At 40.6% G+C, this 14,832-nt stretch overlaps 1 protein-coding gene across 3 annotated transcripts in view; it reads right to left on the bottom strand.

The window, feature by feature from the left end:
- Positions 1-14,832, bottom strand: part of XPO1 (exportin 1) — a 70,193-nt gene that overhangs the window by 13,909 nt on the left and 41,452 nt on the right. For all 3 annotated transcript variants that reach the window (XM_075925550.1, XM_075925549.1, XM_075925551.1), the window contains 5 exons: positions 13,276-13,473; positions 7,361-7,499; positions 3,419-3,600; positions 895-1,051; positions 581-744 (listed from right to left, as the gene is read on the bottom strand). In XM_075925550.1, coding sequence (XP_075781665.1) covers positions 581-744; positions 895-1,051; positions 3,419-3,600; positions 7,361-7,499; positions 13,276-13,473 — 840 coding nt within the window. The remainder of the gene's footprint in view (positions 1-580; positions 745-894; positions 1,052-3,418; positions 3,601-7,360; positions 7,500-13,275; positions 13,474-14,832) is intronic.

Consider the following 14,832-nt stretch of genomic DNA (forward strand, 5'->3'; position numbering starts at 1 on the left):
AGGGGAATTTAAAAATCATGTAATGGGAAACTTTTCTATCATTCAACTATGGGAGAGGCTATCACCAGCCCCCAACATAGATCTTCTCCAGATGCTAAGCCACTTTACCCATAAAGTTGCAATTATCATTGCTACAACATACAAGTTTGTGTATCTATTTCTTTGCATCAACAGACATATGTACTGTGTGTTTTATGTGTATTTTTGAACTTTTCAGCAATTGCAAGCTGTGAGATACTAGTCTATGCTATGTTAAACCCACAAAATTATTAGGTGGGAAATCTTAAAACGTTTAGCCCCAACATTATTCAACCAGATCTTAATTTTTGTTAAAGAAATAAATGGAAACCCATAAAATGCAAAAGAAAAGGAGGAACAAAGTCTGCTGAACTATGTTAACTATCCCTCCCCCCAACAAGGATATAAGCATTGTTCTGATGCTACAGACTTCTGCCTCACCAGTGAGACTAAGAAACAAAATGCAGGTCTCCCTAAAAGTACTATCACCACTTCACTATGCTTTTAAATATTAATAGAGAGTCACTATGTATCATTACCTAAACTGCTGAATTTCACATACCTGCTGTGGCTGAAGATCACAAATTATTGTATTAATATTGTTCAGGATCTCGTCAATGAATGGCATGACTTCTCCCACTTGAACCTGAACAAAGTGCCGTCGGCATTTCTGTGCTATTTTTATGAAGGTATCACAAGCCATGTCCTGAACACCATCATGAGTTTCTAAATTAAAATATAATTACATGTGACCTTCCTCTTTTACAACGATTGTATACACGCACTCAGCAGTTCCAATATGAAAGCAATATTTGAACATTTAGGGCCCTAAAAATTTCTCGGTGAGCAGAAGTGATGAAAGTGTCAAACATTTACCATGCATAAATTCAAATAGCTTGTTGACTACCGTCTTCAAAAATTTCCAATGAGCTCTCAAGAATCGTGGATATTGACCTACTATATACATGATATTTGATGCAATAATGGCTTTGTTATCTTTCCCTCGCTTTTGTTCACAGAGTCCCAGAAGATCCTGCAAGAAAAAAAAACAAAAACCTGTACTTGTCTTTCATGTTTAAAGTTTGTATTTTCTTAGAACTGTGATAGAGCAAAATTTGAAGTACTATAACCACCAATGCTAAGTCTGTAGTTTGGCAGTTTTGAGCAATATCCCAATTCCCAAATCTGGCTTTATAGTTATTTCAATGCATTTGAACAATGTAGATTACAATTAGAATACTGAAATAACCGATTTACTAAAACTTTTCAAAAGGACAAGAAAGCAGTTTTCTACCCAGAAATAATTTTAAATACACCTTATTAAAAGTTCTCAAACTGTTTTAAAAGAAAAGTAGCACATAGTATAGTTTTGAATAATGCCAGTCAGTCTGAATGGGAATTACAGGATGTTTCAAAAAACAAAAAACCTAAAATCAAAACATGTAACATTTCTCTCTGCTACTAATGTAAACCCATACCAGGTTCTTTCATGATCTTAAATTCACTTCAAGCATGGATATAGAAGTATAAGCATTCCTCAGTATTTGGTATCAATGAAGGCCAGCTGTTTGTGAAATGTATTTAATAAAAACCAAGCAGTCTTAACTTCTTCCTGTGGCAAAGGGATCGACTACCTATTAATTTATGCGCATAGATATAAAATGTCTGGTTTGCTTGGGAAGTTTAGGTTGAGCTTAGCCGTATTAGGTCAATTTTCTTGATTGATTTTTGTACTCTTACGTTTCATGAGGAGTAAGGTAAATTCAACCTTGCATGGTCAACTTCACAGTTGTGCAGACACCCCACATGCACTCCTGTCCTCACATCTCCTGCAGTGGCATATTCCTCCAGTCACTTAATCGCTCCCTGTCCAAGAGGGTGGACTGCATTTGCTCCTTGAACATGTCATACCTAGTATGTTTTCACCTTCTTATCTATGCTAGCCAGTCATCTGGCAGAGCCAGGGGAGTATACAGCATGCTCACTACTACAGCTACTGTAAGGAAACTTAAAGGGTAGACTTTACAGGATTTAAATGGAGTGTAAAACCTAATCTCTTGGCATAAAAGGTCTGTCCAAAACAATAAGAAAGTGTTATGTACAAGGCCACAGTTACCCTTTTAAGCATCCAGTATGCAACAGGTATACGACAGAGATCAGAGAGGGGCAGCTGGACTCTGTTTGGTGGCAGGCATAGTAAGGGACAGGCTGGGGCTGTGCATCCCATAGATGCATTACGAAGTGATCCCACCGTCTGTGCTTGTCTCACGATGCCAGAACTGAAGTGCCACTATGTCAAGAGGATCTAATGCCAGCGGCATTTACCAGTCGTTCAATAAGTGCTTCACAGAAAAGGATGTTCATGGCCTCCTAAGATTCTTCCTTATTCCAGTGGCCATGGTTACACTCCAGTGTAAGGAGCACCATGGTTAATATGACTGCCATAATACTTTGCTGTTGAACAGGTTCCATGCTTGCCGTGCCATGGCACGTGCAAGGCTAAGCAGGAGGGAGGGGCAGAGAGATGTGAAAAGCATGTTTGCCATTGCTTTAAGCAGGCAGAGTGCAGGGGAGGAGACGAGCATTATGGGATGCTGACATACCCAGAAACACCCACTGCACACTTTTAGTCCCAGCATGCACTGGTAGCATAGACTAGAATACAAAGAGGTGACAGGAATTGTGGGTTAGCTACCCACAGTGCATCATTTTCAAAGTCAACAGAAGCCTCTGCTGGGGATGCACTATTTCAAACTACGCTGAATTCTTTACAAAATCAGGTGCTATAAAATCAACCTTAATAAATTCGACCTCAGCTCTCAGTGTCTTATGACTTCTTTCCTTTATCAAACTGAATTAATGTGTAAATCTTTTAAAAATGGTAAGAAATGCCTTTTTCTACAGAATCTTGAATTTTTACCAGGTACAGGCTCATTGGTTTTTACAGATATTTTACTCTGCCACACACCTATTAATAAAACTAGTAGTCTGACAAGTCTAAAATTCAAATCCCTGGATACCTCATTTTATCCATGGATAGTCACAGATGTCAACGTGGATATCCATGGTTCATTTTTGTGGATATGGATACAAATATAAGTGTTTTATCTGCTTTATATCTGTAGGTATCCACATCCATGGATATGGATGCAGATCTCCAATGCTCATTTTTGTGGATACAGATGCGGATACCTTTACAGCCCTGCAAGAATACAAAACTGGTATGTCCCGTAATGGACCGGAAAATGCATGATAAACTTAACTGATGTAGTTTAATGAAAATGTGCAGCAAATATTAGTATCTTAAATGTTTTCTTCTTAGGTTCAAAAGTTCAGTGCAATGTATGAGGATGCTTTTCAGTGCAATGTATGTGAGGAATCCATTAATTTTTTGATATACCTTAATTACTGTAACAAGAAATCGTTTTTCATCCTCTTCATGCATTGCTCCACTGATTGACCCAATAGCCCAACACAAAGTATTCAAATTCTTCCATGACCATTCTGTTCCATTCACTTGATTGTGAAGTTTTTCTGTCATTATTCGTTCAGTATCTGCATAATCCAGATGTGTAAGATAAACTAAAAGAAAAAGTTACATTTTAACATGTTACAAGATACACTTTTTAACATAGCTATAGTATAGTATGGAGGTGCTGGTCACAACTCCATAGAAAAGGTTTTGTATTTACTATAGAATATCAATATATGTTTTGTATAAAAACTACAGCATCTCTAAAAATCACAGTGAACTGTAACTTTGAGAAAGGATAAGTAAATGTTAGTTTATAAAAGTTAATCAAAAACAGGATTCTATAAAAATAAAACATTTGTCAAGTTTTTCTTTGTCCTAAATAACATGGTTATGCAGATAAATTATATGGAAAATGTGAACTAAGTTAACTGAAATCTTGTTAATCGACTGTATTTGGAGAATTTAGACTACTATAAAACTAAATTACTAACAATGGTTGTATCTAATTGTTAACATTATACAGGCTCAGGTAACCATAAGGACAGTGTGAGTAAAAGTGTTGTGTCAACTCATCACCTTTCCCTCCTAGTTAATTTGCTTGCAACAATTCTATTGGTCATATTGACTCAGTTCTAGGATGGTTATGGCATTTTCATTGGTAAACTACTTGATGCAACTGTGACTACTCTTTACAGATTCTAGGATACATGCTACTTTGTGACTCCTGGTGAAAAGTCCTCAAAATAGTGCTGCTTGAGCTCCATTTGCACACAGATAATTGGGACTCTGGCAGAGCCCTGCAAACTCTCCATTATACACAGTAATGGGTGGGGGGAGGAGGATCTCAATTGTCCTCTAAATCAGTCAGCTGCAAATTAAAGGCTAGATTCACCAATATGCTTTGGCTACTTTGTCCTGCTCTGGCAACTCTAAACACTATTTACCTAGCTGGTGCACCAGTGAATTAACAGCAAAACTACATCAAAGTTGATTTGAGGTTGAGCCTATGTATTGGTAACAACTGTAAAGGAAAATTATAGGGATATGATGGTTTCAAAATTAAGCACAAAGGCACCCAAGCAGCCTTAACTCTGCCTGTAACATCAGGAAGAAAGCAAAAAGGGGGGGGGGGGCGCCGCGGGAGGAGGGAAGAGAAGTGTAGATTAAATAGATTAAATTAATCTGGGACCTCAAATTAAAATGCTTTACTCATAATCCTGTATTAATTTACCAACACAGAGTTTGGTGCCCTATGTTTAGATTTCTATATACTTGAATTTCCAGGGGATGAAACCGTGTTGTAAGAGAATTGCACCATGAGTGCACATTTTTTTAATCTGAAGTTACCAATGCACACTTTCAACATGTTTTTCCTTTTGGTCTAGAAATATGCAAGATGAACACAGTGCCTGGCTAGCATTCAATGATCAAATTGGAAAGTGAAGAAACTAACACTGAAGAGCTCAACTAAGATACCAAGCAGAAGAGCAAATATATTATATACCTAGAACAAAATGCTAGAAGACTACCATTCCTTAGATAGGCAAAACACACTGATCAGGTATTCCATAGTGTGTGTTCAGAGTCAAACGGTATGATAATTTTCACAACTTCTACAGATATTTTTTTCAGAAGCCCTTAATATTATGGTTGACAGTGCTTGACAGAATTATTCATGACTAACAGATGCACATTTTAGATTCTAGTAACCCAAAGTAGGGATTGTAATTGTTCTGTATTTCCTTTAGTAAACATATTTTTGTAAAGTACTTTGTATATTGGTTCAAACAGTAGAGACATTTAAAACTTCCTAGCAGCAGAGACTTTTTCATTCTTACTATGAATGATTTTTAAAGTTTTATAATGGAAACACATTCAAAGTTGTGACGTAATAGGAAATAAATTTGATTTTTACTATACATGATATTAAGATGGCAGAGCGGTTGCTATTACCCCCTCCCATCCACTCCTAGAGCTGCTGCGAACAGCTGGCTTCAGCCACGACAGCTGCCTGCCATGTGTCAGCTACCAGAGCTAAAGCCGGCTACTGTGAGGTGGTTCAGAGGGTATGGGGTATACCCCAACCCCAGAGCTACCGCGAACAGCAGGCTTCAGCTCCAGCAGCCGCCAGCCAGGTGCCTGGGGTAAACCCCTGCCCCAGAGCAGATGGCATGGATGCGGCCTGGCAGTGTGTCTTGACCTGTCAGCCAGAAGTTCACAGCACAGGTCCACCGACCAGCAGTTGGGAACCACTGGCATAAAGCTACAAATACGGGCATCAAATAATGCACAAAATTAGAACTGATGAGTACTCATGCTAGTCCCTTCCATTCAAATTCCTCTATGGCACCAATCACACTACCTGAACCCGTTCCAGCAATGCATTAGACAGGATTCATGTGTCACAAGTAGTTCCCTCTCAGAGGGAAAAAAAAAACGAATTCTAGAATTATGTGCTCAATGCATTTATGCGGGATATCAAAGACAAAATGTGCCCTGTACTGCTAAAGAGCAATGGTGAAACAGGAAGTAGTTCTTAGGTTCTCTAGAAACTTCAATATTGGTCTAGCCCCCTCAAGAATAGCTTAGGTCTTCTTGACACTACAGAATTTTGTCAACAAGTTATATTGCTTTAATAAAAGCGCTTTAGCTAAACTGCTGTTGCATGTCCACACTATGCTCCTCATGTCAGCATAGCACGTCTGCACTAGCACATCTTGCAACAGACACGTGCACTGTGGGTAGCTATCCCACTGTGCATCTGGCTGCAGGATGCTTTGGAAAGGGTTTGCAATGCTTCATGGGGCAGGTACAATATTACATGATGCATGTTTCTCAATCTAATCATTCCACAGGCATCCTAGTAGATTGCCAGCTGCTTCTCAACTGAAGCATACATGGGGGAAAGAAGGGAGTGTGACAGGGAGCTTGGGGACTGAGGGAGGTAAATACAGTGTTTGTTTGTGAAGTGTGTGTTGGGAAACAGTGTGGGGGAATGTAGTCTATACAAACAGCAGCCTAGGCAACCAATCTTGGGGGAGGGAGACATCTCACATTAGACCCCCAGCTCTGTACTGTAATTTCTCCCTCTGCTTCCCCAAGCAGCAACCTCCTCTGCCCGCTTGAGGATTTCACTTTAATAGTTCTGTGATTCTCTCCAAGTTTTCTTACAGATCCTCAGCTACCAGGAGCAGCACCCTCAGCAGTGCCATGAACTTTTGATGAGGAATGTCAATACTTCGAAAGCTCTGGGAAGCTGAAGGAAGCATGCCTACAGGGCAGCAGAGTTCAAAACAGTTAGCAGAGCAGTCTCAGTGGGCACCCTGAGATACTGAGGGAGGCCATTTATGTGGACATAGTGAATGACAGTGCCTACAGACAAGTTCCCTGTAAGCTGCACCATTGTTTTGTTTGCAAAAACTGCCTTTTGCCGACAGAATTGTGTAGTGCAGACAGGGCTTTAAAAGTGAGGTTTAACAATGCAAGTTTGAGGCTTTTAGGTACCCTAGGTCCTAATAATTAAAAACTTTAACACCCCTAAGCTACTGCCCCCTCTCTATACATTTCTTTTTTTCCTTCCCCATTGAACTCACTAATTTTATTTTGTAATACCTATTTAAAATTGTGTCTGATCATAATTTAATAGATAATATCAAAAAATTAAGTCAACTGCTTCTCAGGAAAATCTTCCTGAAGTTGTATTCCATTCCCCATTCTTGCATTTTCTCCCCTTCAGACCTTCTCCCCACACTTAGCTTGATAATTGTTATTCGTCCATGCATTTCCTATCAAAGTTAGATTGTAAGATAGTATTTAGTCAAAGGATTTCATATTCTGTCTCTGTACATACATAAGTAGTTAGCTTACCCAGCGTCTCCCTCATATTCTTGTACAAGTTTATGGAATCTGTATCTTTCATGAATTCTCTTACAACTTCCCCCTGATCATTTTCCACAACCAGCACTTCTTCTGGCTTAGCCATACGGCTAACCATTAATAATCGAACCTATGTTTAACAAAAAAACAAAAAACAAAACAAAAAATTCAACAATTTTAGATTAAAGACAAATTTAGGATTCAGTTCAAAATAAATGCTAAAATTACCTGTCAAATATGTCAAAGCACTTGAAAATAAAAAAGAGATTTTATGGTCTCCAACAGATTTAACCCTCGACACTTATGCCTATTTACAAAAAACAAGTTACTAAGACAGGTATTAACTGGCCCCCCCAAGCCAAAACACAATTCTGACACTATCAAAAGACAGGTCACTGCCTACAATTTGACAAGATTGACCACAGGCAAATCTTGTTAATCAATTTGTCATGCAGAGTAAAAATAAATCATGAATGTACAGTTTCCAAATATAATCATTTCTGCGGCTCCCATACATCAGGATGGGAAACCTATAATGTGACAGAAGCAACAAACTGCATCAAATAATTCTGGTGGAAGACTACTTAAGCCTGACCTATTCTCAGGGTGGTGAATGTATGGCCCGTGGCTTGTTTTGATCTAGCCTGCGAGGCTCCCCTGAAGTGGAACTTATTGCAAGGCCAGTTTGTTTAATGTGCAGAAGGTAGTCAAGGATGGTAGATAAAGGAGAATGCTGAAGGAGCTACCCGGTAGCGCGCACACCGCATCGAGAATCTTTTCAATTTCTGAAGGTAAGTCATACAGATGCTCTGCACCCTACTGTGTAGAACAGGGCCACTCAATACAGCCCACAGTCCATTTGTTTGCGGCCCTCAGTGTGGTTTGGGCTTATGCAGGGCTCAACACGTGGCCCACAGGTGGGAGTCAAAACAAAAGAGTAGTCAATAGAATGGTCTTCTGTTCAGATGCATTTTAGTCATTAAATTCCCAGACTGTCATTGCTCATTAAAAGTGCTGTCATATGGGTGGAAATCGGGTAAACATTGCATTTTATTAATATCAGCAGAACTGACTTAAATGGGATCTGCGTGTTATGTAGTCTTGCCTTAATCTTTGTATTCGTGCCCATCAGTTTGAAAATTATTTGCATATATATGCAATCACACTTAAGTTGTGACCCTTGGCATTTGCTGTGAGTATCATTGTGGTCCCTGGGGCTTCCGAAGTTGAGTAGCCCTGGTGTTGAAGGACCATTTGTACTTGTTGTGAACAAGTCAATTCTAGCTCAGAACCATCCAGGAGCCATGTCTTCAGGTGTAGCGAGTGGAGGTTCAGTTGGGTGACATAGGGGCCGAGATGAAGGAGATCCTTGCTATAAGGTAAGTAGATCAGTGATGCAAGGCACATGGCCATTAGAGAGGGGAACCATGGTTGGCGGGGCAATGTGTAAGCTATAAGTACTAGATGGGCTTTGTGTCTCCTTGTCTTGTGGGCTGCCCAGTTCAAAAGGGATATGGGAAGAAACGCGTACATTAGGTGGGATGTTCAACTGATGAGGAAGCCATCTCCCATTGATCCCCTGCTGATACCTGCCCTGGAACAGAACAAGGGACATTTGTTGGATTATGTGGTAAACAGATATATGGTGGGGTGACCCCACTGTTGGGAGATGTCTGCCAATATGTGTGGATTCATTTGCCACTTGTGTTTGATCAGGAGGGCTCTGCTGAGTGTGTCTGTCATTGTGTTCAAGGTGACCAGAAAGTGCACAGCGGTAATATTTATGTTGTATTTCAGGCACCAGTTCCAAAGTGCTATGGCCTCTGTGCAAAGTGCTCAAGATTGGGTTCTGCTGAGAATTTATATAAAACATTGCTGTGACGTGGTCTATGTACAGTCTGACATGACTGTTGCTGATGAATGGGAGGAATTTGATGCATGCATTCCTGACTGCATGGAGTTCCAGGACACTTATGTGTAGGTTCTTGTTGCTGCTAGACCACAGACCCTGGGATGTGTGATGTTGTAGGTGGCACCCCATCCTGTATGAGATGTATCTGTTGTTATGGAGACGGATGGTCCTTGTGAGTGGAAGGGGAATCCGGAACAAAGGTTCTGTGGGATTACCCACCAGTATAAGGACTCCCTTACTATCTTTGGGAGGACTAGGGATTGGGATAGTGGGTGGACATTGGGTCTGTAAACCTGTCCCAACCAGCCCTCTAAGCATCTCATGTGAAGGCAAGCATTGTTGAAAACAAAAACTGTACACTGCCTTCTGCCCCAACAGCCAAAGGCCTTCGAGTACCATTGTGTGGCGGCTGATGTTCACCATAAGATGTTTACCAAGGCCATAATTTTTTTGCAATGGTCCATAGGGAGGGATACAGTGGCCCGTGTTGAGTCAAGGCATGCTCCTATAAACTGTATCTTTTGTTTAGGAGACAGTGTCGATTTGGCTTCATTCATGTGCAGGTTGAGTTGTCAGAACAGGTGTCTTGTGACTGACAGAGAATGGCATGAATCACTGTGTGCCTTGAGGAGGCAGTCATCCAGGTAAGGAAATATGATAATGCTTTGTTCTCTCCAATATGCTGTGACAACCGCCAGAACCTTTGAAAAGGCCCTCGGGGCCGTACAGAGTCTGAATGGAAGCACCTTGTATTGGTAATGTTGAGAATCTACAACCAAACGAAGAAAATGCCATCCACCCTGCTCACAGATGATGTTAAAGTATTGATCTTACAAGTCGAGGGACAAGAACCAATTGTCCTGTTCCAACACCAGTCATATAGTGGCAAGCGTTATCACCTTGAATTTTTGTTTCTGAACGAATTTAGTAAGGGCTTGAAAGTCTAAGATGGGTCTCCAACATCCTGATCTTTTTTCCCAATCAAGTAGTGGGAGTAGAACCCCTTGCACCTAAATTGTATGGAGACTGGTTCAATCGCACCCATGAGCAAAAGGTGCTCTACCTCTTGTTCAAGTAGAATCTCATGAGAGTGGTCCCTGAAGAGGGACTGGGAAGAGGGTACAGACACGAAGGGGATAAGATAGCCCCTCTCAATTATCTGGAGGACCCATCTGTCAGAGGTTATACACTGCCAGTTGTTAAAGAAGGATAGCAGTCACTGATGGAACAAGTTTGCTTGCAATGATGGCGATGAAATAGGTGAGAGGCTTTCAAGACCCTCAACCTGATATTCACATTTGCTTACTGGACTGCTGCAACTGTTGGGAGTTGGTAGAGGAAGGGCATCGTCATTGGATTCTGCCTCTGCCCGGTTGATGTTGGGCATCTGGAGGGTATCGAGGTCTCGGGCAGGGCTGTTACCTATATTGTCTTCTTCTAGGTGCCTGGTTGTGGATTCCTACAGACTGAAGTGTTACTCTGGAGTCTTTCATGGAGTAGAGAATTTCATTGGTGTTAGCTGCAAACAACTTCTGACAGTCACAAGGAAGATCTTCTACTGTAGCTCGAATCTCTCTGGGGAATGGAGTGGAGTTAAACCATGACACCCTTCTTGCAACTACTGCTGTTGTGGATCGTGCAGCCGTGTCAACAGCATCTAATGCAGCTTGCAATGTTGTTCTAGCAATCACGTGACCCTCCAATACCAGTGCTTTGTACTGTTGTCTCAGGAATATCTGCAATGAAGTCGTTAAGTTTGCTGTAATTTCTGTAGTAGTATTTGCTTAATAAAGCCACGTAGTTAGAAATGCAAAATTGTAAAGTGGAAGATGTGTATATTTTACGTCCAAATGAGTCAAGTCTTTTGCTATCCCGGTCCAATGGAATGGACCGAAATTGTTACTGCTTAGATTTTTGTTGTGCAGCCTCCATCACGAGGGAATTAGGTACTGGGTAAGTAAATAGAAATTCAGATCCCTTGGGAGGAACATAATATTTCTTATCTGTTCTCTGAGCAATAGAAGAGATTGACACTGTAGTTTGCCACACTATCTTTGCTGGTTCCATTACTGCTGAATTAATTGGCAGTACTATTTTAGATGGTGTGACCAAGTGCAATGTGTCAGCTAACTCATGCTGATTCTCCACAATCTCCTGAAGAGGAATGTTTAATTCAGCAGCTACACGTTTAAAAAGGCCTTGGAAATGTGCAATGTCATCTGAGGTAGTTGGAGATGGGGGCGCAGACCCTCCCTCCACTGGGGGGGGGAGGGTGTCGTCATTTACGTCCAGGGAGGCTCCCCTTCATGTATTTGTTTAGAAGGGGAATATTGCACTCTGTCATTTCCAGCATGCTGGCGCTTTTGATAACACTGCCATTTGTCCCAGTATTGCCAGTGGAGGTATGGCACATGGGGGGGTACCCAGGGATTGACATAATATGAAGGCATATTCTCAAATTCTTGGTAGGATCTGGGGGAGTAAATAGTCTGATCTGTGTAAGGAGAACTTTCTAGGGAAAAACCCCTAGACAATTCATCTTCAGATTCAAATGAAAATTTTTCCTGAGAAAGTGATCTCTGTGATGTTGACATAGCAGGAGAGAGATCAGGGTCTTAACAAAAAGGTGTGTAAAAAGTAGTTGAGACTAACAAGTCTCTGTGTTGAGTGCAGTGCCCAGCTGGCATTGTCGGTGCTGTAGCGGGAGGCACGAACACTATTTGAAGCACTGAATCATGCCTCGGTGCCAAGGAGACGAGCACCGTGTTAGGTGTCTCTGTGGTGGAAACAGAGGTGCCTGTTGATATGGTCAGCACTGCACTCTTATGCTACGCTGGCGAGATTGTATCAGTGCCAAGTGCTGCAGCAGCAGATGAGGCAGGCAACTTGAAGCCTGACACAACAGAGCATAGTTTAGCACATGTCTGTTAGCTGCGCTGGCAGCTTCCGAGATGCCCAGAGCATCATATGTACTGAGACGCAGTGCTGCTGCTGATCTCAGTACCGGCCATGAGGGAGACTGCCATTTCAGTGCTGTAGCCCCCTGAGGAGGTAAAGAGGAGGCTTGCTTTTTGGTTCCTTAGGCTGTTGGCCTGAATCTGAAGCTGGTCAGAGAATTTTCAAGTAAAAAATAGCTTGAGACGGAGGTCTAGGTCTTTGTCTTTCCGCACGCACGATTTCAACTTTGCACCATGAGGGCATTTTTGGGAGATATGCTGCTCTCTACATGAGATACAGAGTTTAAAACGCAGTGAGCCAGGCACGACACTGAAACCAGTTACTAACTGCGGAAAGGTGTTAACTGGAAGAAAAACTTATACTAATATAGTTTTTTAAAATTAACTAACTACAATAATAAACTGGGGAGAGAAAAAACTTGTTTTTTAAACAGAAATAATTATGTAGACGTGCAGAAGCTAGGGAGCACTGCTGAGTCTCTCTGTAGCCGGAGTCAGTAAAGAAGGGGGAAGGAAGGGGAGATGACTTTTAAATACATGTTTTAAACTAGTAGATAAGGATAATCTTAGAGGACTTGACATGCTTACGAGGCATCTCAGACAAAAGAAAAAAAAAAGGGGGAGGGCAAGTTAAAATTCAATTTCCAAACTTCTGTGATATTAGAAGATCAATAATTTCAATATAACATTAATGCTTAATGTTATTTAATCAAAATCCTTATTCAAAATGTTTCATTCAGTTTGTATTATATGCATTATGAGGTTATATCATTTTTACCACTGACAAAAATTTAGATGCCCTGAACTAAGTGGTGTCCCTCCAAGTACTCTGAAGTATTAATGCACAAGGTACCAAACATATAGGCGTGCCACAATTTAATAACTCAAGGGGTATAGCATCTATTCACCAGGCAAAGCCAGATTGTTGTCAAATATTGTCTTATATTAAGGCACTAGACATACAAAGTACTGATTTCGTATTATGCAAGATGCATGTAAAATGGTGCATTCACCTAAACATAAGATTTCCCCATTACCTTTGACAGAACAGGCAGATAAAGCTGTCTTCTGGGAGGAACATCAAAATGCTGACTTCCCGAAAGCAATGGAGAAGCTGATGTTGAAAATGGACTCTCTCTATAAAGTTCAGCAGCCAAATGATTCCAGTATTCAAGACAAATTTTAAAAATTTCAGTTTCTTCAACTTCTGACACCAGCAACATATAGTGAAGAGCCTACAGAAATGTAATTTTCACAAAATTGGATTATTGGTCAGTCAATATTTTCTATGGGTAATACCTTGATGCTGAAACTTTATTTATACAAATATTTTTAGTGAAAGAATGCTTATTTATCTTTGCTTTAACATTTAGAAACCAATAGGAATTATGTTATAATTACAGTTAGATAACAGCACCCCAAGAGTTGATCAGTCACAACTATGACCACAGGGAACATTTCTAATATATGCACCTATACTTGTCAAAAGTTACAATAACTTGACAAAGATGATAACTTTTTAAAGTAATTGAATTTACATGTGTAACTCTGATTAACTGATATCCATCTCATGAGTCTCTGCAAGACACTGTGGTTTAACAGTCTCCTAACCAAAGTGTTTGTCCAATAGGACAATACCAGAATCTACACTGCCATAGCATTGGGGGGGGGGGGGGGGGAAGAGGGGAGATCAGCATTTTGAAGAAGTCTTTGTTGAAAGCATTATCTTTTACTTAATGATCATGTAAAATCTGAGAAGGTAGCTATCTAGTCTGCTGAGAGAGGAAAGTCAGACACATTGCTCTTCCAATAGAAATTTTAATTCAGTGCAGGACACTTGAAGGAGAAAAAAAGATGAGCTACATGCTCCAACCTTCAATGCTCTCCTACCTAATCTTTCCCACCAGCTCAACACATCATCCTGTATCACCAGCCACATGTGGATAAGATCAACTGGAAGAAGTGAAATACCTTTTAATGTAATCCGCAAAGGCCATGAACACTAGGAGAATCAACTCATCCATAACTAAACTGACTTAAATCAATGCAACGTGACCACAAAAAGTTATATCAAATCAGTTTCAAGACGATCGGAACACAGCTCTAAACAGTTTCATTTGCAATGCCACTTGAGTAGCACAGAACCCTATACAGCTCCCACTACTGGTGGACTCAGATTTCAAAAGGTGTCTAGTTATTTAAATAGGATAGCAATGGAAGAACTACAGGTTGAACTTCTCTGGTCCGACAACATCCATAGTCCAGCATAATTTTAGTTAGCTGGATGTCTACCTACTGTGGGTGTTACCAAGTTTCACGCTGTCCAATAGTTTGTTTATAGCCACCAGTCCTGGCACCCAGCGTTCTGTGCTGTTTGCTCTAATTTACCCCTAAATGTCTCCTAAAATCACAATAAGTAATGTAAGTGTTAGTAATGCCACTAGACAATATTGACCTCCCATGATCCATCAAATTCTCCAATTTGGCTCTGATCAGGTCTCAGGGGTGCTAGAGTAGAGACGTTCAACCTGTAAACATGCTTTAATATATATTTGCCTTCACACTGGGAAAAAAAAAAAAATTCACCCATAACT

Source organism: Pelodiscus sinensis, chromosome 3, assembly GCF_049634645.1.
Source record: "Pelodiscus sinensis isolate JC-2024 chromosome 3, ASM4963464v1, whole genome shotgun sequence".
In the NCBI taxonomy this organism is placed as follows: Eukaryota; Metazoa; Chordata; order Testudines; family Trionychidae; genus Pelodiscus; species Pelodiscus sinensis.